Source organism: Poromitra crassiceps (genome assembly GCF_964638095.1).
Source record: "Poromitra crassiceps genome assembly, chromosome: 2".
NCBI lineage: Eukaryota > Metazoa > Chordata > Actinopteri > Beryciformes > Melamphaidae > Poromitra > Poromitra crassiceps.
This window is the reverse complement of record NC_139624.1, coordinates 92962406-92983714: the sequence shown is the minus strand read 5'-3', so window position 1 is coordinate 92983714 and position 21309 is coordinate 92962406. Positions and strand designations below refer to the sequence as shown.

Here is a 21309-nt window from a genome sequence, read left to right as displayed (position 1 = left end):
AGAGAGTTCCAGAGCTTGGGGGCTGCCCTGGAAAAAGCTCTGTCGCCGAAACTGCGGAGGTTGGACTTGGGAGTGGAGAGAAGGCCGGCACTGGTGGATCTGAGGGACCGGGAGGGTTGGTAGGGGGAGAGGAGGTTGGTGCGATATGGGGGGCCAGTTGGGGAAGAGCTTTGTATGTGATGACGAGGATTTTGTAGGTGATCCGGGAGGAGACGGGAAGCCTGTGGAGTTGTTTTAGGATTGGGGTGATGTGGTGCCAGGATTTGGTGTGGGTGAGGAGTCGGGTGGCTGCATTCTGGACCAGTTGGAGTCTATTGATGAGGGTGGAGTTGATCCCATAGAGAAGTGAGTTGCAGTAGTCACGAAGCCTCTGGGCACGAAGCCTCTGGGCACGAAGACTTGGGGCACAAAGACGAGGGAGTCTTTCTGCGGGAGTCCATCGAGGGGAGGCCAGAGAATAGGGTTTTTGCTACCTTTCTTATTCTAACTACTCATCTACCTAACTATGTGTTTTCTCCCCATCCCTGTTGTAACATCAGCCCACAGACGCCGTAGACACGGCAGCTTCAGGTGTAGTAACCCCGGTAATCTTTCCTACCCTAAGCGCACAAATAGTCCTTTTACTATTGCCGGAGGTCTCTGGAACTGTCAGTCGGCTGTTAAGAAAACTGAGACCATCTCGGCTCATGCTCTATCTCAAACCCTCCACTTCCTAGCTCTCACAGAGACCTGGATCATTCCTGAAAACACTGCTACTCCTGCAGCTTTCTCTGCTGCTTATTCCTTCTCGCAGAGCCTCTGGCCGTGGCGGAGGCACTGGTCTCCTCATCTCTCCCAAATGGACCTACACTGTCACCTCTCTCTCTCATCTGTCTATCTCATCTTTTGAGTCCCATGCAGTTGCCGTATCCCTACCCATCAAGCTCAACATTGTGGTAATCCCGCCTGGTCTGCTTGGTGACTTTCTGGACGAGCTGGACACCCTTCTCTCCGTCTTTCCTGAGGATGGTACTCCACTCATCCTTCTGGGAGACTTCAACATCCAGCCAGTAACCTTACAATCTCTGCCTTTCCTTAACTTCTTCTCATCCTTTGACCTCTACCTCTCTCAATCTCCTCCTACTCACAAAACAGGGAATGTGCTTGACCTGGTCTTCACCAGATCCTGCTCCACCACTAACCTCACTGTGACTCTCTTCCTGTATCCGACCACCACTTTATCACCTTCTCTCTTCCCAAAGCAAAAACCTCCTTCTTCATCTTTGAAATCCAGTCCTCTGCATCCAACCCCAGTAAACTGTTATCCACCTTCTCCACGCTCCTCAACCCTCCCTCCTCTCCCCCTCCCTCCTCCCTCTCTGCTGATGATTTTGTAACCTTCTTTACTAAAAAGGTGGATGACATCAGCTCCTCCTTCCATCCTCCAGGCACCCTCACTAACACTCCCGACTCCAATCCTGCTTCCCGGCCCCCTGTCCCTGGATTTCCTTCCTTCTCTCCCCTCTCTCCCGATGAAGTGCTTAAACTCATCAGCTCGAACCGAGCCACTTACTGCCCCCTCGATCCTATCCCTTCATCTCTCCTCCAAACCATCTCACCTAACATATCTCCCTTCCTCACTACCTTCATTAACTCCTCTCTGTCCTCTGGTCTTGTTCCACCTGCTCTAAAGACTGCAAGAGTCAAGCCTCTGCTTAAGAAACCCTCCCTTGACCCTACTGCTATTCAGAACTACAGACCTGTCTCTCTTCTCTCATTCCTTTCCAAAACCCTCGAACGAGCAGCGTCCGAACAACTTTCTCTCTATCTCTCCCAAAATGACCTCCTGGACCCTCTGCAGTCCGGTTTCAAGGCTTCTCACTCCACTGAGACAGCTCTTCTTGCTGTCACAGAGGCCCTTCACACTGCTAAGGCCTCATCCCTCTCCTCTGTTCTTGTCCTCCTTGACCTGTCTGTTGCCTTCGATACAGTCAACCACCAAATCCTTCTTTCCACTCTGTCTGACCTCAGCATTTCAGGTTCTGCACTCTCCTGGTTTGCTTCCTACCTCTCGAACCGCTCATACCAGGTCTCATGGAGAGGGTCCCTCTCCAGATCCTGTCCTCTTACCACCGGTGTCCCCCAGGGCTCAGTCCTGGGTCCCTTACTTTTCCTTCTCTATATCAGATCTCTTGCCTATGTGATCTCTTCTCATGGCTTTTCTTATCACTGCTATGCTGATGACACCCAGCTTTTCCTTTCCTTCCCCCCCTCCGACACTCAAATCGAGGCTCGCATTTCTGCATGCCTCAAAGACATTGGCGACTGGATGTCTGCCCACCACCTCAAGCTCAACCTTGGTAAGACAGAGCTACTCTTCCTCCCAGGGAAAGACTGCCCTCTCGCAGATCTCTCCATCTCAATTGACAACACCACTGTACTTCCCTCCCAAACAGCTAAGAACCTTGGGGTGATCCTTGACAACCAGCTGTCTTGCTCAGCCAACATAGCTGCGACAGCACGCTCCTGTAGGTTCTCTCTCTACAACATCCGCAAAATCCGTCCCTTTCTCACAAGAGAAGCGACTCAACTCCTGGTCCAGTCTCTTGTCATCTCCCGCCTGGACTACTGCAACGTGCTCCTGGCCGGCCTACCTGCCACCGACATCCGACCGCTTCAGCTCATTCAGAACGCTGCAGCCCGTCTGGTATTCAACCAACCCAAATTCTCTCACCTCACTCCCCTCTTCCAGGACCTCCACTGACTTCCCATCTCAGCCCGCATCAAATTCAAGTCACTGGTACTGGCCTACAGGGCTGTACACCAGTCAGCTCCCCTGTACCTGCAATCTATGGTCAGGTTCCAAACCTCTCAGCGGTCCCTTCGCTCCTCCACCAGTGCAAGTCGCTTCGCCCCTCCTTCGCTACGGGGGCTCAAAAGTCGCTCATCCCGATCTCGACTCTTCTCGTCGCTGGCACCTCAATGGTGGAACGAGCTTCCACCTTCGGTCAGGACAGCTGAATCACTGCCGATCTTTCGGAAAAGACTAAAGACACACCTTTTCAGGCTCCATCTGGGCCCTTCTTGATTTAACTTCGTTCTCTCTCTTTCCAAAAAAAAAAAAAAAAAAAAAAAAAAACTAAACTTGTACCACTAACCTAAACTTGTACCACTGTTCTTTCAGAAGTTGTAGTTGTCATAGACTGTGCTCCATAGTTGATTGCTCTATTGCTGACAAAAATGTGTTATTGTAAGTCGCTTTGGATAAAAGCGTCTGCCAAATAACGTAATGTAATGTATGTAATGTAGTCGAGACGGGAGGAGATGAAGGGGTGGATGAGTGTTTCGGCAGCAGGATGAGAAAGGGAGGACCAGATCTTGGCAATGTTGCGGAGATGGTAGAATGAAGATTTGACAACTTGGCGAATGTGGGGCTCAAGGGAAAGGGTGGGGTCGAGGATTACACCAAGGTTGCGTGCCTGAGGAGATGGGGAAACAGTGGTGCAGTCGATGGTGAGTGAGGGGTTGTTGAGTTTGCTGAGGGTGGATTTGGAGCCAATGATTTTTTTGTCACTGTTGAGTTGTAGAAAGTTTGTTGCATCCAGACTTTTATTTCAGACAGACAGGAGTTGATATGGGTGGGTTGTGGGGGGATTTAGTGCTGAGGTAAATCTGGGTGTCATCGGCGTAGCAGTGGAAGTTGAGGTTGAAGTGGCGGAGGATCTGACCGAAGGGGAGGATGTAGATGATGAAGAGGAGTGGGCCAAGTACACAACCTTGAGGGACACCATGTGTGACTGTGGAGGAGGCAGAGGAGTGATTGTGGAGGGAAATGAAATGAGAGCGGTTGGAGAGGTAGGACTGGAGCCAACTGAGTGCGGTGCCTTCGATACCGAGAGCTTTGAGTCTGGACAGCAAGATGGTATGGCTCACGGTATCGAAGGCTGCACTCAGGTCGAATAGCCTATTGCAAGTAGGCTACAATGTACATGTTTTCTCAATTCATTTACCATAACCCCTCCTTGCGATGTGATAAAAGTTTCTCAGTGAATTATAGTTGATTGCCTCACCGAATAATTTGCTGGTTACCCAATTTTAGCAGCAGAATTTGATGTCAAGGCGTGGCACGTCCGTGCATAATGATTATGGCGGAGATTATGGTGCGGTCAAGCGCAGCGAGTGTTTTAGCGCCTAAAAGTTGTTTTTCAAAGCTCTTAGCGCAAAGTAATTGCGTGCTGCTGACGATAGGATAATGCCATCTATCCCCACATTTTAGCGCTGAAACGCCTGCTTTGGCATGTGGCATGCCTATGCCCAGTACAATTATAACAGGCATGCGCTATAGTGCCCGCCTCCAATTTTCATTGTGCACGGTGTTAAACGAACGCAAACACTAAATTACCGCTTTTGCGAAGATAGGGCCCCAAGCCTTATAGAACTGTATGATATCTTTGCTTTTTACACTTGGTTGTCATTGCATCACAAATACTCAGGAGATTGTATACACGTATGACATCATGCAACCTTGCACTTATTTTGTATTGTCTGTCTTCTATGGGGTTTGCTTTTTCTTGTTTGTATTGTTTAAAAACGAATAAAAACAATTTGAAACAAAAGAACTGTATGATATCATCAGTGACCTGGCCACTTTCTTACTTTCTTTCTTTGGGACAGACAGACATACGGACAGACACTCTTATAGACGCCTCGGCCCCTAGTGTGTTGTTTGTAAAACAACTTGGTTAAGGTTAGGGTTATCGTTTGTGTAAGAAAGCTTCGCATTGTGTGTTTATTTGTATACGGTTATTACAGAGGTGGAAAGAGTACTGACAAATCCTATTCAAGTACAAGTATTGTTACTTTAACACATTGAGTGCCAGCGATGCCAAATGGCGTCAGGAGAAATTTACCGTAGGCTGCCAGCGACGCCAAATGGCGTCAATAACTCCAAATTCATATTTTGACGGGGGGATGTTGATCTAAGCCTCTTACATCGCCTCTTACAATATGGGAGCTATTGAATGTGTCTAACCTATTTTACAGAACCCTTAGGTGGCGACAGTGCCCTCCCGATTAGACAAAGGCCAGGAGAAAAGAGAGAAGAAGTCATGAGGAAACGGAATACGGAAATCGCATCGATATGCTTGAAGCATAACGTTAGCTGTGCCTGTGAACGGCAGTCATCTGCTGCCACAATTGAGCCCCATCCGTGTCCGCTGCGATAGTCCATCCATATGATTTAGTTGCCGACACGGCGACACCAGCGTCTTTCTGAAAAGTTACATTATTCTCAGCTGGGAGCCGAGGACACGCTGTAAAAAAGCGGGGGGATGCAGGCAGCGGACTTTTCAGTGCAGATCAAACTCAGAGCAAACCGCAGCAGAGACACGACTCCTCCCACCACGGAGGAGGAGGAGGAGGGGGGTGGGGCACGCAGGGCACTAACAGCATACAACCATTGACAGTACACACACACCCAGGCAGCAGGCTCGATGCATAGAGAGCAAACAAGCTACAATAGGCTATCTGATGCCCACCAGCAGTAAATCAAGACCAGCAAGAAGGTGTAGGGTCTGCGCACGCAGGGGCCAGCGCTGCTGGTTGCAGCTAAAACATATTATTTGGCCAAACAAAATTCCTTTGTTTTCACTCTTTTATTGAAGGAAATTATTTTTGAGGTGTCATTATATCAGAAAATATTAGCTTCAGAGTCAATGATGTGCTTGAAATGTTTAATTTCACAAAAGGCTCATTATCTCAGCTTCAAGAAAAAAATTGCTGTTTTTGGCTAAATCAAGCTATCTTCTCCGGCTCATAACTAAAGAACGGAAAATGGGATCAATAAACTTTTTTTTGCAGATGATAGAAGAGAGTCTCCTCGTTCTTTGTGCGTGTTCGGTGTTTACATAGTAATATCACACAATATTCTGTGGGCCTCGAGAAATCACTGAAAACGCTCTGAAACTCTGGCACTGGGAGCGTCCGTTCTCCAAAAGTGGCTGGCACTCAATGTGTTAATTAATGAAAATTAACTCAATTACTTGTACTCAGGAAATTACTTGAGCTACTAACAAATTAAATAAGAACATAATACAAGACATCTGAGTCAAGCATATTATTAACATTTAAATACAGTATCCAACATTGTTGAGATTTCTGCGACAATATCATTCAAAATTCATGTAAATGCAGTATCCAACATTGTTGAGATTTCTGCAACAATATCATTCAAAATTCATGTCCAGAGAATGTTTTGCTATGATCATCATGGTCATCAGTGGAAAGTGAACATTGAAGTTTAGGGTGTGTTCAAAGACATATTTGTAAGGTGGGAAATTTGACAGACAACACAAGACCCACAAATCATTGTGTTAAGGCTCAGTTAAGGCTCTTGTGTCGTTCTTCATCAGCAAATTTCGCAGATTCGAGATATCACGTGGATTCAAACCAGATACATTTCAGTTCGAGGTCTGCGATAAACTTTCTGCTGTAAACAGAACCTTTAGGGGATTTTGTCCGATTCCGTTTCATCACAAAAGCTGGTGCTAACAGAATTCAGTTTTATTCTGTTTGTGCAGACTGCGGCATCTAGGAATTGGGGGAGTGGGGCGGCGGGGGGGATGCTGGGTAGATCGTCTGGTTCGCCTACGATCATTCTTCCAAACAAAAAGGCTTTTTAAAATCCCGATATGGCCGCTGTGACTGGCTTCTCCTTAAGCCCGCCGTTATCGTCACCACCTTCATCAGAGTCCTTGTCACTGACTTGGAGTGCTTCTCGTCACTTCTCTTAACTCATTGAGTGCCAGCCACTTTTGGAAAATGGATGCTCCCAGTGCCAGCCCTTTCAGAGCGTTTTCAGTGATTTCTCGAGGCCCACAGAATATTGTGTGATAAAAAATAAAAAAAACTCTCGTAACGGGACAAGCCCCGTCTTTTATTGTCACACGAACACCACAACACATGCATGCGGCCACAACACACTCATGCTGACGGTGGCCGGTGAAAAGTGTCCTCTGCATTTAACCCATCCAGGCATGTCCTTTCTTCCGGGGGGCAGGCCAGGAGCAGTGGTCGCTTTCTCGTACAGCGCCCGGGGACCAACTTCGGATGTTGTCGTCACTGGTCGGATGACGATGACGATCTGATTTTTTAGGGGGGGGGGGTTATATACGGAGGAACCCCCTGGGGGAGCACGGGGAGAACATGCAAACTCCACACAGAGAGAAAGGCCCTTACAACGAGATACCCCACCTGGGCAGTAGGCACTGAAGATATGGGGGGGAACACAACCACAGTGCCCACAGTGTCCCAGGCGAGAATCGAACTCAGGACCTTCTGACTGTGAGGCGACAGCTCTACCACTGAGCCACCGTCCCCCTTATTACCTTATTACTATGTAAACACCGAACACGCCCAAAGAACGATGAGACTCTATTCATTGTATCATCAGCAAAAAAAAGTTTATTGATATCATTTTCCGTTCTTTAGTTATCAGCAGTAGAAGATAGGTTGTTTTCACCAAAAACAGACGTTTCAAACTAGAAGCTGAGGTAATGAGCCTTTTGTGAAATGAAGCATTTCAAGCACATCACTGACTCTGAAGCTAATATTTTCTGATGTAGTGACACCTCAAAAATAATTTCCTTCAATAAAACAGCGAAAACAAAGGAATTTTGTTTGGCAAAATAATATTTTTTAGCTGCAACCAGCAGCGCTGGCCCCTGCGTGCGCAGACCCTACACCTTCTTGCTGGTCTTGATTTACTGCTGGTGGGCATCAGATATTCTAGCTTGTGTTTGCCAATCTGTCCATCGAGCCTGCTGTCTGGGTCGGTGTTGTATGCTGCCCTGCGTGCCCCACCCCCCTCAACTGCAAACCCCTCCTCTGTGGGAGTGTCTCTGGTGGCTCTCTGCTGCGTTTGCTCTGCACTGACCCACCCAGCTTTTTCACAGCGTTCCGCCGTTTTTGTCGCCGGCTCCCAGTGCTCCCAGCTGAGAATAATGTAACCTTTTCTGGCAACTAATCATGTGGAGGGGCTATCGCAGCGGAGACGGAGGGGCTCAATTGTGGGAGCAGATTGGCTGCTGCAGGCACAGCTAACGTTATGCTTCATGCATATCGATGCATACCGATGCGGTTTCCGTTTCCCCATTACTTCTTCTGTTTTTTCCTCACCTTTCTCTAATCTGGAGAGCACTGTCACCACCTAATGGGTCCGTAAAATAGCTTATATACCTTCAACATCCCCCATATTTTTACAGGAGATGCATCAGGCTTTGATCCACGTCCCACCGTCAAAAAAAGCAATTGACGTCTTTAGACGTCATTGGCACTCTACGTTACTATTTGAATTGACGTCTTTAGACGTCATTGGCACTCAATGAGGTAACATCTTAAGCTTTTTAGGTGGCAGCTGCTGGCTGAGGAAACTCTAGACCTTGTATTCTATTGGCTGGTAGGAAAATGCCCATGTGTGTTGATGGACTGTTGTAACTTCTCCTCTTTGGCCCTTCTGCTGTGGAAAAGCGTTCTCTTTTTCATGAAGCTTTTGAGTAAGTCGATGACGTCGCTGCATCCCTCCAGGAAGTTGTCCGCTGTCTCCTCAGACTCCTCCTCCGCCTGGTGAGCCGCCACCTTCAGGCGTGCCTGCAGGGCGCTCAGACTGCAGCTCTGACTGAGCTCATGCTGTCTGTGCATCTTTGTCTCAAAGGCCCGCTTCATCTGAGTCAGCTGCTCATATTTATACAGCATCTCCTGTCTTCTTCCCTCCAGCTGTGGCTCCATCTGAAGGTTATTCTTGGCCATGTCCTCTATACTGGTGACCAGCTCATCTTTATCAGCGGTGAGCTGTTTGAGCTGGGGCAGGCTCACAAATAACTCCAGCAACAGGTCCTCCTGCTCACACATGTCTTTCAACTGGGACACACTCATTTCAGAGAGCTCGGGGAAAGCGTTGGGAATCTCAGGCATCTTGTACATGTGGCAGTTCAGTCCGTCCTGTGGGTCTCCAGTAGGGACAGGCAGTGGCAGGTCAGCTATCAGTCCGTATGGGGCCAGAGCTCTAGGGAGCCCATGGGTGCTATCGAACCCTGGATGAAGCATAGGTGCAGGGCCTGGAGCCGGGGACTGGCCGGACTCCACGGTGCGCTGACAGTAGTGGAAACCCTGGGTGGGGTAGGGGGCCATGCCCGATGCATTGTACATGTTGTATGGCAGTCCGGTGGAGGCACTAGCCATCTGGGCAGGAGGACTCTTCCAGAACTCGTCCAGCAGGGTCTGAATAACCTTACCCAGGTCTGAGTGCATTCCAAAATTGGTGATGAGGGGGCTAGTGACCATGGTGCCATTCTTGCTGTCAACTAGGTGGTGACCGACGGGAGGGTAGATGCTGACTAGTGGCTTCTCCTGGGGGAACTGAGGAGGCAGCAGAATGTTAACACAAATGGTGGATTTATTGACTGTGAATGCTATCCTGTACTCCACATCCTTCTTGATCTCTGCCACACTGGAGTGAGCTGCTTTTAAAGACTCTATCTGCCGCTGTCTTTGTAGCTGGAGGCTGTTCAGAGGAGAGGTCCGGAGAGGTCCAGGGCCTTTGGACAGGGGTAAAAGCCATTTCATCCAGTCCAGTGCAGCAGTTGACATGATTTCACTGGACATTGTCATTAATCACTGATCAGTTAACTGGACATTGTGACATCACGGTTGACATTGTGACGTCATCAGTGATGTCACTATTGATATTGATGACATCACAATTGCTCAGTGGTATCAATGATGACATCATCACTGATGACATCACTCACTCAAGACATCACAATTGCTCGAGTGAGATCACTGATTACTACCGACATCATCTGTAAGTATGACATCACTCGGCCATTGTGTGGCATGACATCACTCGGCGATTGTGGGGCATGACATCATCAGTGAGTATGTATGACATCATCAGTCGGTGGCATTTGCATGCTAAGTTGGATTGTTCATCATCAGTGGGTATGACATCATCAGTCGGTGACGTTTGCATGCTCAGTTGAAGGAGTGTTCATCATCAGTGACGTCATCAGTCAGTGGTGTTTACATGCTCAGTTGATGGATTGTGTTCGTGTGGGATGCCACCTCAGCGAGTATATTTGCTATGACATCATCAGTCACCAATGGCAACACCACAATGGCCACCACCCCACAATTGTCGGGCATGACATCATCAGTGGGTATGACATCACTTGATGATTTGTGGAGCATGACATCATCAGTGGGTATCAGTTTGTCCCGGCCGGGATGCGGTTATGACATCACTCCCATGGTTCCTCCAGCCCTGAGCTATCCACCACATTCAAGAACCAATAAACGAGAGATGATGAGTCGCTATACCACCCCGAAGCAGCTGGGTGACGGCACCTACGGCAGCGTGATGATGGGGAGAAGCAACGAGTCTGGAGAACTGGTGGATATCAAGAGGATGAAGAGGGTATGAGAGAGGTGAAGTCGCTGATGAACCATGCCAATGTGGTGAAACTGAAGAACGTGATCAGGGATAATGATCATCTCTGCTTTGTCTTACATGAAGGAGAACCTCTACCAGCTTATGAAAGACCCCGGACATGAAGCCAGAGAATCTGCTGTGCATGGGACCTAGCATGGGCTACTAAAAATAGCAGACTTTGGTCTGACCAGGGAGATCGTCTCCAGAACCCCCTACACCACACATGGGCAAAATACGGCCTGCCCCCTGGGCGGCCCGCGAGGGAATTGCAAATTTATTTTATTTTATTTTTTTACAGTGCACCTGAACGCAACATGCAAGATACCCGCTGAATAAGTCCAACTGTTCATGTCATTCTGGCCAATACTCCACTTCTGTTATATAGCATTTCAGTCTGGAATATGGAATATCTTTAAATAATCTATGACTAAAAGGCTAAAAGTAATCTCATGTGTAGGAAATGACTGTTCTACATTGAAGTAGAAATTTAAATAATTAACTCGTTGGTTTTGGATTTATTTAGCTTCAAGAGTGCATTTTTGTTTGTGTGACCCTCAACAAAGGCTTTGAGAATCCCGGACCACTTACTGATACTTGTGCTTAAATTAACCCACTCATATTCTGGTTCATTTCAAGAAAAACATTTCGGCTAGTGGAAATTCTAATTGGCTGGTAACTTTAAAATCTAGCAGCCATATTGGCAGGTGGTCAAAAAAGTTAATTTCAAGCCCTGCAGGGAGAGCAGGTGGTGACATAGGAGTGAGTGAGAAAAGGATCAATTCATTCAAGAACACTCAAGTCATATAATTAACTCATTCTCTGCCAAAGACGTACTCGGACGTACTTTTTACAATGGCGTTCTGTGCCAAAGACGTACTCGGACGTACTTTCATGTTTTGCTTGTTTACATTAGATCAGACCCTTTCCCAGCCTGTGACATTGTTTCAAGTCAAACTGATAAAAGGAACCCGCTAAATCACGTTTAGTATTTATAGTATAGTCACCCATTTAGCTCATTGAGTGCCAATGACAGCCTGAAAAAGCCCCGTGATCAAAGAGAAAACAGCTCATGCTGCAGCCCAGAGCCATGTAGATTGTTCTGGCTGCAACTGACGGTGCCTGCGAACACAGTCAATCCGCGCACACAACTGAGCCCTTCTGCCTCTGTCTGTCTGTCAGCATAGTTTCTCCACACGATTAGCCGCTAGAAAAGCAGCAGCCGACACTGAAAAGCCAAACCTTTCCCTGCAGTCCGCATGTGGCTTTTCCATGTTGCGCTGCCTGGGAGGCGGCGCACAAACAGCACTCCGAAAATAGACGCTGGGTGCGTGAGGCTGTGTGTTACTAGTGTGGGGAGGAGTTTTCAGCTGAGGGGGGGAGAGGGGGGTGGGGCACGCAGGGCAGGACACAACTACACCACGTCACTACATCAGAAAATATTAGCTAGAGTCAGTGAATGTGCTTGAAATGCTTCATTTCACAAAAGGCTGAATATCTCAGCTTATAATTTGAAATGCCTGAAAACGCTGAAAACAACCTATCTTCTCCGGCTCATAACTAAAGAACAGAAAATGGTATCAATAAACTTTTTTTTGCTGATGATACAATAGAGTCTCCTTGTTCTTTTTGCGTGTTCGGTGTTTACATAGTAATATCACACAATATTCTGTGGGCCTCGAGAAATCACTGAAAACGCTCTGAAACTCTGGCACTGGGAGCGTCGTTCTCCAAAAGTGGCTGGCACTCAATGAGTTAACCATTTATTGTATTATGAATACAATGCATACAATTATGTTTGGCGTTGAAGGCTCCGCTCTTAGAATTAATTTAATATTTAATTTAATATTTAATTAATTTAATTCTCCCTGAACTCGGCTCAGCAAGCATGCTACGCCGAGCAGGGAGAGCAAGCAGAATCCCCCATGGGAATAAAATATTCCAGATACATTTAAACCATAGAGAGTAAAAGAGGGAGCCTAAAAGCAAGACATGGAAACATGTTCATTTTTTGAGCCATGCAGACTCCAGAGCTACAATACATGATAGTATTTGATCTAAAAGGTGGAGGCTGGGGTGGAGGTGGAAAAGCGTTGCCAGCAGCCGCAACGATCAGCAAGGTGGGGAACAGATCAGTGAGTGAGAGGCTGCCATATGTAAACGGACCGCCTTGTTGTGAGAATGACTGTGATTGGAGAATTGGTTAAACGGTGAACCAAACAGAAGCTGTCAGCTGGTACAGCTGGGGCGTAGCCTATGACATCATGTCTTGAATGAACTAACGCAGGCTTCATATATTGGTGGTTAAGACTGAATAATGACATCACAACATTACACAAGAGTACATGTGAACACATTTTTAGGAGTAATAATCGACCACAACTTTAGCTGGAAACCACATATCAGATATATCAGGTCCAAGTTAGCAAGCACTGTGGGGATTCTATGCAAAACAAGGCACTTTTTGAACATCAAATCATTGCAAACACTGTACTGTACACTCTTCTTACCATACTTGAATTATTGTGTTGAAGTATGGGGAAACACCTATAGAAGCAACTTACAGACAATATGCAACATGCAAAAGAGAGCAATAAGGATAGTGAATAAGGTAGGTTATCATGAACACACAAATGTACTGTTTCATAAATCAAAGACGCTGAAGTTTTGGGATCTGGTGGAGTTCAAAACCGCCCAAACTCTGTATAAAGCGCGACATAATTTACTTCCTGGTAATATACAAAAACAGTTCAGTGATAGAGAAGGTGGTTATGAGCTGAGAGGGAGATTGAATTTCAAACAACCAATTGTTCATAGCACTCTGAAGAGCATGTGCGTATCTGTCTGTGGTGTGAAACTGTGGAATAAATTACCTGACGAGATCAAAGAAAGTAAAAATCTTGTGCAATTCAAAAAAAAGTATAGAAACATTATTCTGGAGAAGTATAGACGTGATGGTACATAATCAGGACTTATGGGTCACTTGTATTTCCTGTAGTATGTTTGGTATTAGCTATGTATGTGTAATTATATGTATATGTGGTAGGTAGCCTATGTGTGTATAGGCATGTATGAATAATTAGTGCTATTTGTGTGTGTAAATCAATGCATGTATGTATCCATGTGTATGCATATGTACTGCATATCTTTACATATAACGTAAAGGAATAAGGGTAAGGGCATTTAATAAGCTAGCTAGCTTCAGCCCTAAAACCCTTTCGGTCAGCCTTATGTATCTTTTGTTTTGTTTTTCTGTTTTTTTTCTATTCTGTGAATATTCTTTTCTTTCTGATCGAAATAAACTAACTAACTAACTAACTAACAACTGTTAATTTAAAATGAGTTATTCCTCTAAACCTGGCTTCAAATGCACCAATTCTTTAGCGCTGGCGCCGTTCGGCCCTCAGCAAAATCTGGTACCGAGGACATTTTTTTGTGGCCCTCTATTATTTATTTATTTATTTAACCTTTATTTAACCAGGAAGTCACATTGAGGTTGAAACCTCTTTTACAAGTGAGACCTAGCCAAGACAGGGTCAGCAACGTGAGAAAAAAAAAAAAAAAAAAAAAAAAAACGTAACATGACAACATCAAGTTACAGACACACAGCAACATAGATGGGACTAAAACAAAACATTAACAGGACTGCATAAATCACAACACAGCTACAATAATTACAACGAAAGCACCTAAAAGCAACAACATTATGTTACAATGTAGATAAAACAACTAAAATTACAATGGCTACAGTGAAAATAAAAGTGAAATAAAAGGGCAGCAATATTTAATTGTATTTAATATTGACATATTAGTTGAAACAATTGCAACCAAAAGTAGCCACTTCCTTAATTCTAAGTTTAAAATCATGCAAGGAGATAAGGGTCTCGAGTTTGAGTTTGGCTTGCAGATCATTCCTGTACCCTGTACTACGAAGCTAGTTTAACAGATCCGCGATAAGTCCCTTTGATCTGGTTTGACTGAACAGGATCAAAGCTATCTAGTTAACTGATACTACGATGCTGGTTTTCTACTAGGTAAGTGGACCTGGGATCTGCCTGTGCACGGGCACGTTTTTCGCTCGTGCACAGGCGCGCGTCCACGCGAAAGAGGTGCGCTAGCCAATCACATTATGAACAGCTGAGTTGATCCACGCCCACACCCATTTCCACACCCATTTCCTCATTCAGCGCAGCCACAGTGTGATCAGAGATTTTTGCGGATATTTAATGTATCCGCGATTTAATGTCAGAATGAAAATCCGCGTTGGATAGTCTGCTGAAGGGCTGTCTAAAGCAGCAGCTTGTATTCACATCAGTCATTTGATTTACTTTGATCAGCGATTTCTGTCTGATACAGCTGCATTGATACAGGCAGCAGCAACAAAAAGTGTAATCTCAGTCTATACATTTCCACAATCTGTAAGCCTATTTAGACCATAGATTTAGAAACGCATGCTCAATGAATAATGATCTCTATCACTCATGTGTGTGGTTGCACTGATCGAATAATTCATATATAAAATAGCCTAGTATAAAGCCTAATAGCCTACTATAAAAGAGAAAACTGCTGAACTGAATTGAGACGATGCGGGCATAGTTATCATTGATAAAAACTAGCCTATTTTTGCTCATATATTGGCATACAGCCTACAGGACACAGTTCCAGCTGAAAGATGCAAGAATAGCCTGCATATTTAGTATTGGGGCTATCCCATATTTAAACTAATATCTATATTATATGTATAGGCTTTTCTGGCATGTAGGAGAATATCACCCTCACTCCATTTGAGGGTCCGTTCATGATATGCGCCGCGGTGATTAATAGTGATCATATTTCTCCACGCATCGTTGAGCTGTTAAGACATAAAGTGGTAAGTAGGCTTAATTTAATTATGTAGCCTACAGAGCCACGAATGTTTTGCTTGTTCTATTCTCAGTTGACTGCAATCTATTTTTCATATGGCGATCTTATGAATGGTGAGTGACTCCAGAGAGCCGATATTATATGGGTCTCTCATGGATTTTGATCTTATCCTCTGAAGCTAACCTGGTCGCGACCAGGTTAGCTTTGCAGCGTCAGTTGCCATGGTGATTGAAAGTTAACTTGCTTTGTAGTACGGCTAAACCAGGTTTAAACTCAAACTTACTCGGATAAGGCATTAAACTAGCTTCGTAGTACAGGCTACAGGACCAAGGACCATAGTAGAACAGACTTGCTTTACCAGCCTCTGTTCTGACAGGAGGCACTTTGTATTGAAACCAACGATGTGACCTAAGGTTATGGGTGGTTTCCAAGGGTGTAAACTTACGGTTTAAATAAGAGGGTAATTTACCTGAAATAATCTTGTAAACTAAAATGTACCAGTGTTGAAGCCTGCGCAAAGTAAGAGATGTCCATCCTACCATGCTGTACAGGGTGCAATGATGAGTCCTGAAACCAGAGTTAGTTACATACCTCAATGCTGAATGATACAGTGGATCAAGTTTGGACAAGATGGAGGCTGAGGCAAACCTGTATATATTATCACCAAAATCAATCTGAGAAAGGAAAAGTGCAGTAACTAAGCGTTTTCTCGAAACCATGGAGAAACAGGACTTAAGCCTGTACAGAAAACCTAAAGTGAATTTTAATTTCTTCACAAGGTGGTCAATATGGAATTTGAAGTCTAGGCTTTTGTCCAACCAAATACCCAGGTATTTATAAGTATCGACAGATTGGATAGCGACACCGCATCAAAGTTGCCCATCCCCATGGGTTACGACATGACAATATTTGTTCGGCCCCTGGGAACAATCTGGGTTTCTCATGTGGCCCCCCATGAAAAAGTTGCCCTTGGCCCATAGAAAGGTCGCCGAGCCCAAGGCAGATATCCAGGTTTCTTCATTGGAGTCCAACGCCTCCTCCTTCTCCAGACCACACCAGCAGCCCCTTGAGCAGATCCCCTTACACCAAGACGAGGGTAAAGAGAAAGTGGGAACAGCGTTGGCAGCCGTCGTCGGTGGGTCCAGATTGTGGCCAGGACCTCAGACAGCTGGGAAGAATCCGACCCCTCGGAAACAGCCGCCTCCCACTCCAAGAAACCCAGCCTGGGGAATGCAGAGGAGCCACAAGGAGCACTGCCCACAATCTAAAGCTCCATAGGGTCCCATTGCCATTTCCACCCAGTGATGCCGTTTGTTTAAAAAAAATGCTGATCGGCTGATCCCTCGTATTGTAACATTAACTTTAATATTAATTTTGAGTAATGCTTTACAGCCACTGTTTCACTCCATATGCAATCTATGAGTATTTTGATACACGGTTTGCTGCTTCGTTCATTGAAATACCTTTTTCTCTTCCAATGTGCATCATAATTACTTTTGTTTATATTACATTATATTGAAAGTTTTAACCGGTTTCCATCTTGTTTTAGCCTGGTAAACCAGCCGGTCATGTGAACTCACATTTAATTTCGTTCTACCAAACCGTCTGGCCTCAGCTCTGGGAGGGCTTTCTACAGAAACTGCAAAGTGGACAAGCCAAACAGCGACCCGCCTCGTAGTTGACATCGTAACCGGCCAATCAGGAACGTCACTAGCAAAACAGTAATGGCCACCTCCTTGCCTGTCCGCCTTGAGGAGTAATGTCAGCGTTTGTCTAGTTTACACAGTCATAAAGTGCAGTTATTGTAGAAAATAGACTCAATAGCAACAATTAAGCAAGTACAGGAGTATGCAACAGCAGAGTTTCTGGGTGGAAAATATGTTTTTTGCCGTTCTCCCGAGTGGATTTGGGTTTGACTGGATCCAACGCTGATTGGCTAAAGGAGTTGTCAGTCAAGGCAAGTAGACCCGCCCAACTTCCGCGCACTGCAAACACTGGGTGAGAGCTTCAGGCCAGGCGGGAACGAAGAACGAAATGAAATGTGAGTTCACGTGACCGGCTGGTTTACCAGGCTAATCTTGTTTTGGCTAGCCTGACGCTGGGCAGCCGTGTGAGCAAACTGCTCAGGGAAGGAGGGAGGGGGAAGAGAGCCACTGAACCACTGAGTGTGTGTGTGTGTGTGTGTGTGTGTGTGTGTGTGTGTGTGTGTGTGTGTGTGTGTGTGTGTGTGTGTGTGTGTGTGTGTGTGTGTGTTTGTGTGTGTGCACTACCATTTTGAAGCTCTCGTCATAATGGTGAGCTAGTTCACTGAGCTGCAGCTCCAGTTCTCCAGCCTCCTGTTTCACTGCTCTCCTCAGCTCCGCTATGTCTCGCACTTCCTCCCTGCACACACATGCACGCACACGCACACGCACACGCACACGCACACGCACACGCACACACACAATCACAATTCCCGCTTCCGTTTTGTATTGACAGGCCCAATTCATGTCTGACTCTTTCATTGTTTCTTACCCCAACACAGACAGAGCATTGTAAACTGAATGGTGTACCTGTCATGGTCAGATAGAGCATTGTAAACTGAGTGGTGTACCTGTCATGGTCGGACAGAGCATTGTAAACTGAGTGGTGTACCTGTCATGGTCAGACAGAGCGGTGTACCTGTCATGGTCGGACAGAGCATTGTAAACTGAGTGGTGTACCTGTCATGGTGAGCATTGTAAACTGTGTACCTGTCATGGTCAGACAGAGCATTGTAAACTGAGTGGTGTACCTGTCATGGTCAGACAGAGCATTGTAAACTGAATGGTGTACCTGTCATGGTCGGACAGAGCATTGTAAACTGAGTGGTGTACCTGTCATGGTCAGACAGAGCATTGTAAACTGAGTGGTGTACCTGTCATGGTCAGACAGAGCATTGTAAACTGAGTGGTGTACCTGTCATGGTCAGACAGAGCATTGTAAACTGAGTGGTGTACCTGTCATGGTCAGACAGAGCATTGTAAACTGAGTGGTGTACCTGTCATGGTCAGACAGAGCATTGTAAACTGAATGGTGTACCTGTCATGGTCAGACAGAGCATTGTAAACTGAGTGGTGTACCTGTCATGGTCAGACAGAGCATTGTAAACTGAGTGGTGTACCTGTCATGGTCGGAAAAGAGCATTGTAAACTGAATGGTGTACCTGTCATGGTCAGATAGAGCATTGTAAACTGAGTGGTGTACCTGTCATGGTCAGACAGAGCATTGTAAACTGAATGGTGTACCTGTCATGGTCAGATAGAGCATTGTAAACTGAGTGGTGTACCTGTCATGGTCAGATAGAGCATTGTAAACTGAGTGGTGTACCTGTCATGGTCAGATAGAGCATTGTAAACTGAGTGGTGTACCTGTCATGGTCAGATAGAGCATTGTAAACTGAGTGGTGTACCTGTCATGGTGAGATAGAGCATTGTAAACTGAGTGGTGTACCTGTCATGGTCAGACAGAGCATTGTAAACTGAGTGGTGTACCTGTCATGGTCAGACAGAGCATTGTAAACGGAGTGGTGTACCTGTCATTAGCCACTTCTAAACATGAAGTCTGGACCATGTCCGGCTAGCCAGAGCAGGATATTTTTACAGTTTTACCTTTCTAGACATGAGGGGTCTTTGTTTAGAAACAGCTGGAAATTATCAGTTTTTTCAATGGTGAGTAGAGTGGGCATTGGGGGGCGGTGGGGAGGAGTGGAGTGCGGTGCGGAGGCGGGCCTGAAGAACAGAATTGGGCACTAATACCTGTTGGCACCAAATATTTGAGTTAACATTTATTGAATATTTTGATATTTTGATTTTGTTTATTATGAAATTAACATTAATTAAGAAATTATGCAATATGAAATATGAAGTATTGTTGCTACAGTATGTGTTATGAATTGTGTTCTTGACTACTACTAATTCTGATTATTCTGATTGATTGATTATTGTTGATGTTGATTATGGAGATTTATGCATGCCGATTGCTGAAGGGATTGGCTGTGGTGTGGTTTGGCACTTGGCACCCCCGCCCCTTGTTAGGCAGGTGACTGCAGCACCTTTGCTATATCAGGATAATCTATTAGGCCGGGCGGGGTTCACCAGGCAGGCAGCTATATAGTTTTAGACCGCTTCTAAGCGCTGTTCATTGATTTGAATGTATTATTTCGTTTTGTACTTCATCTATCTACCTTCCGCTGCCGCACCACTGCCAATCACTCCACTCTCTGGTAAGACTCATTTAACACATTCACTGCCAGACGTTTTTTTTTTACTGTAGTTAGCTTCTGCCAGAGGGTTTTTTTGAGGATTCTGGCTCATCTTTCAAGACCCGAGGATTCTTTTCTGCTAAGATTTTGTGAACACACAATATCTCAAAAGAACTAATAGAATGTGTGCTTTCTCTGTCTAAAAGAGTTAGTTTGTAGAGTTAGTAGTTATGTAAGCATTAGCAGTTGAATACAGCATGGTTTCAGCGTCAGAAAAATTATTCAGAGATAAACGGCTTTTTGTGAAATTCGATAGAACAGTCACTTTAACCATTCATTTTTGGCTCTCTCTCTCTCTCTCTCCCTCCCCCTCTCGCTCTCTCTCTCTCTCTCTCTCCCTCTCGCTCTCCCTCCCTCTCTCTCTCTCTCTCTCTCTCCCTCCCTCTCGCTCTCCCTCCCTCTCTCTCTCTCTCCCGGAGACGCACTAGGTTTAATCCTAGTGAGAGGGGGAGAGGGAGAGAGAGAGAGAGAGAGAGAGGGAGGGAGGGAGGGAGAGAGAGAGAGCGAGAGAGAGAGAGAGAGAGAGAGAGAGGGAGAGAGCGAGAGGGAGAGTTGCTTCCAACTCCTCCCTCCGTGGGCGTTCTTCTTGGCTGCAGCGGCCGTCACAAGCTTGTCACCAGTCTCACTGCTTTGCTGCTGTCCTGTGCCTGTCTGCGCGGCCGCTGTTTGAGGAAGTCTGGATGGACTCGCTCGCTTCTTGGAGTTTTGGTTGAGAGAAGCTTTTGCGATTCTGGTCATATTTATGCTGCGTGTTTCAAAGTGTGTTCCACCTGTAATCTATTATGCAAATTTGCAATCCCGCATCGCCAGCAATCAGCGCGAAAACGAAAGCGTTTTCCCCCATCCATTTTCATGAGAATGGCTGCTTTTTGCTTGCCTTCCTCTAGTCAGGAGGGCACTGTCGCCACTTAGTGGCTCGGTGGAATGGGTTGTAAACGTTCGGTGGCTCCAATAATTATATAAGAGATGTAAAAGGGTTAGATGCACATCCCACGGTCAAAAAAAAAAAATCATTTTTTTGACGTATTAATACGTCATTGGCAGTCAACCGTTGGATTATTTTTGACGTATTAATACGTCAATGGCAGTGAACGTGTTAAGAAAGACATTGGAAATAAATCTGAATTGAATCAATCAAAAGTTGTTGTTGCCATTACTGGAGTGCGCTTTGAGCGCATCAATCATGGAGGTTTGCCTGGGAACCGTACTGAGCAAAATGTAAGAACCATATGAAGAAAGGAAAGGATTGCTCTTTTAATACCCAAAACGCGCACACAGGTCTCCAATCCATACACTGCATCCACAACATGAGATCTCTGCCTGCCAAACACCTTTCTCCACTACTCCATAACGCACATGTCTCACTGTGAAGTTCCCGATGTATTCCGAGTAGTGGTCGCACCCGTCACACTAACGTTAAACTGTGGATGATTTTACAAGTGGCATTCATGTCAAATCTGACTAGTTTTCAATATATTTATCCCCACAAAAGTTATATATGTCTCGATATAGGCTGATGCAACACTATCAACACCCTCTTGCATTTTCACATAAGGCCTACAAGACAGACAGGTCGGGAGGAAAAGAAACCATTCAAGCCGTTTGCAGCTTGAGGAAAACCGTGAGTTTGCTCATTTAATTAAATTGCGAAAGATTAATTAATAGGGTATGTGAACGTTAGCGGGTAAAAACGCGGGGGCGG

General features: G+C 45.6%; 1 protein-coding gene and 1 pseudogene across 2 annotated transcripts in view; both read right to left on the bottom strand.

Moving 5' to 3' along the window:
* The window catches only part of itprid1 (ITPR interacting domain containing 1), a gene marked incomplete at its 5' end in the record, with an annotated part of 144329 nt that overhangs the window by 17148 nt on the left and 105872 nt on the right, over positions 1-21309 (bottom strand). The window contains one exon of the mRNA XM_083631848.1: positions 17596-17707. Within this exon, the coding sequence (XP_083487974.1) occupies positions 17596-17707 (112 nt within the window). The remainder of the gene's footprint in view (positions 1-17595; positions 17708-21309) is intronic.
* Positions 8425-9600, bottom strand: LOC310796209 (vacuolar protein sorting-associated protein 37A pseudogene; annotated as a pseudogene). The gene has a single exon. The product of its transcript is annotated as a vacuolar protein sorting-associated protein 37A pseudogene (transcript).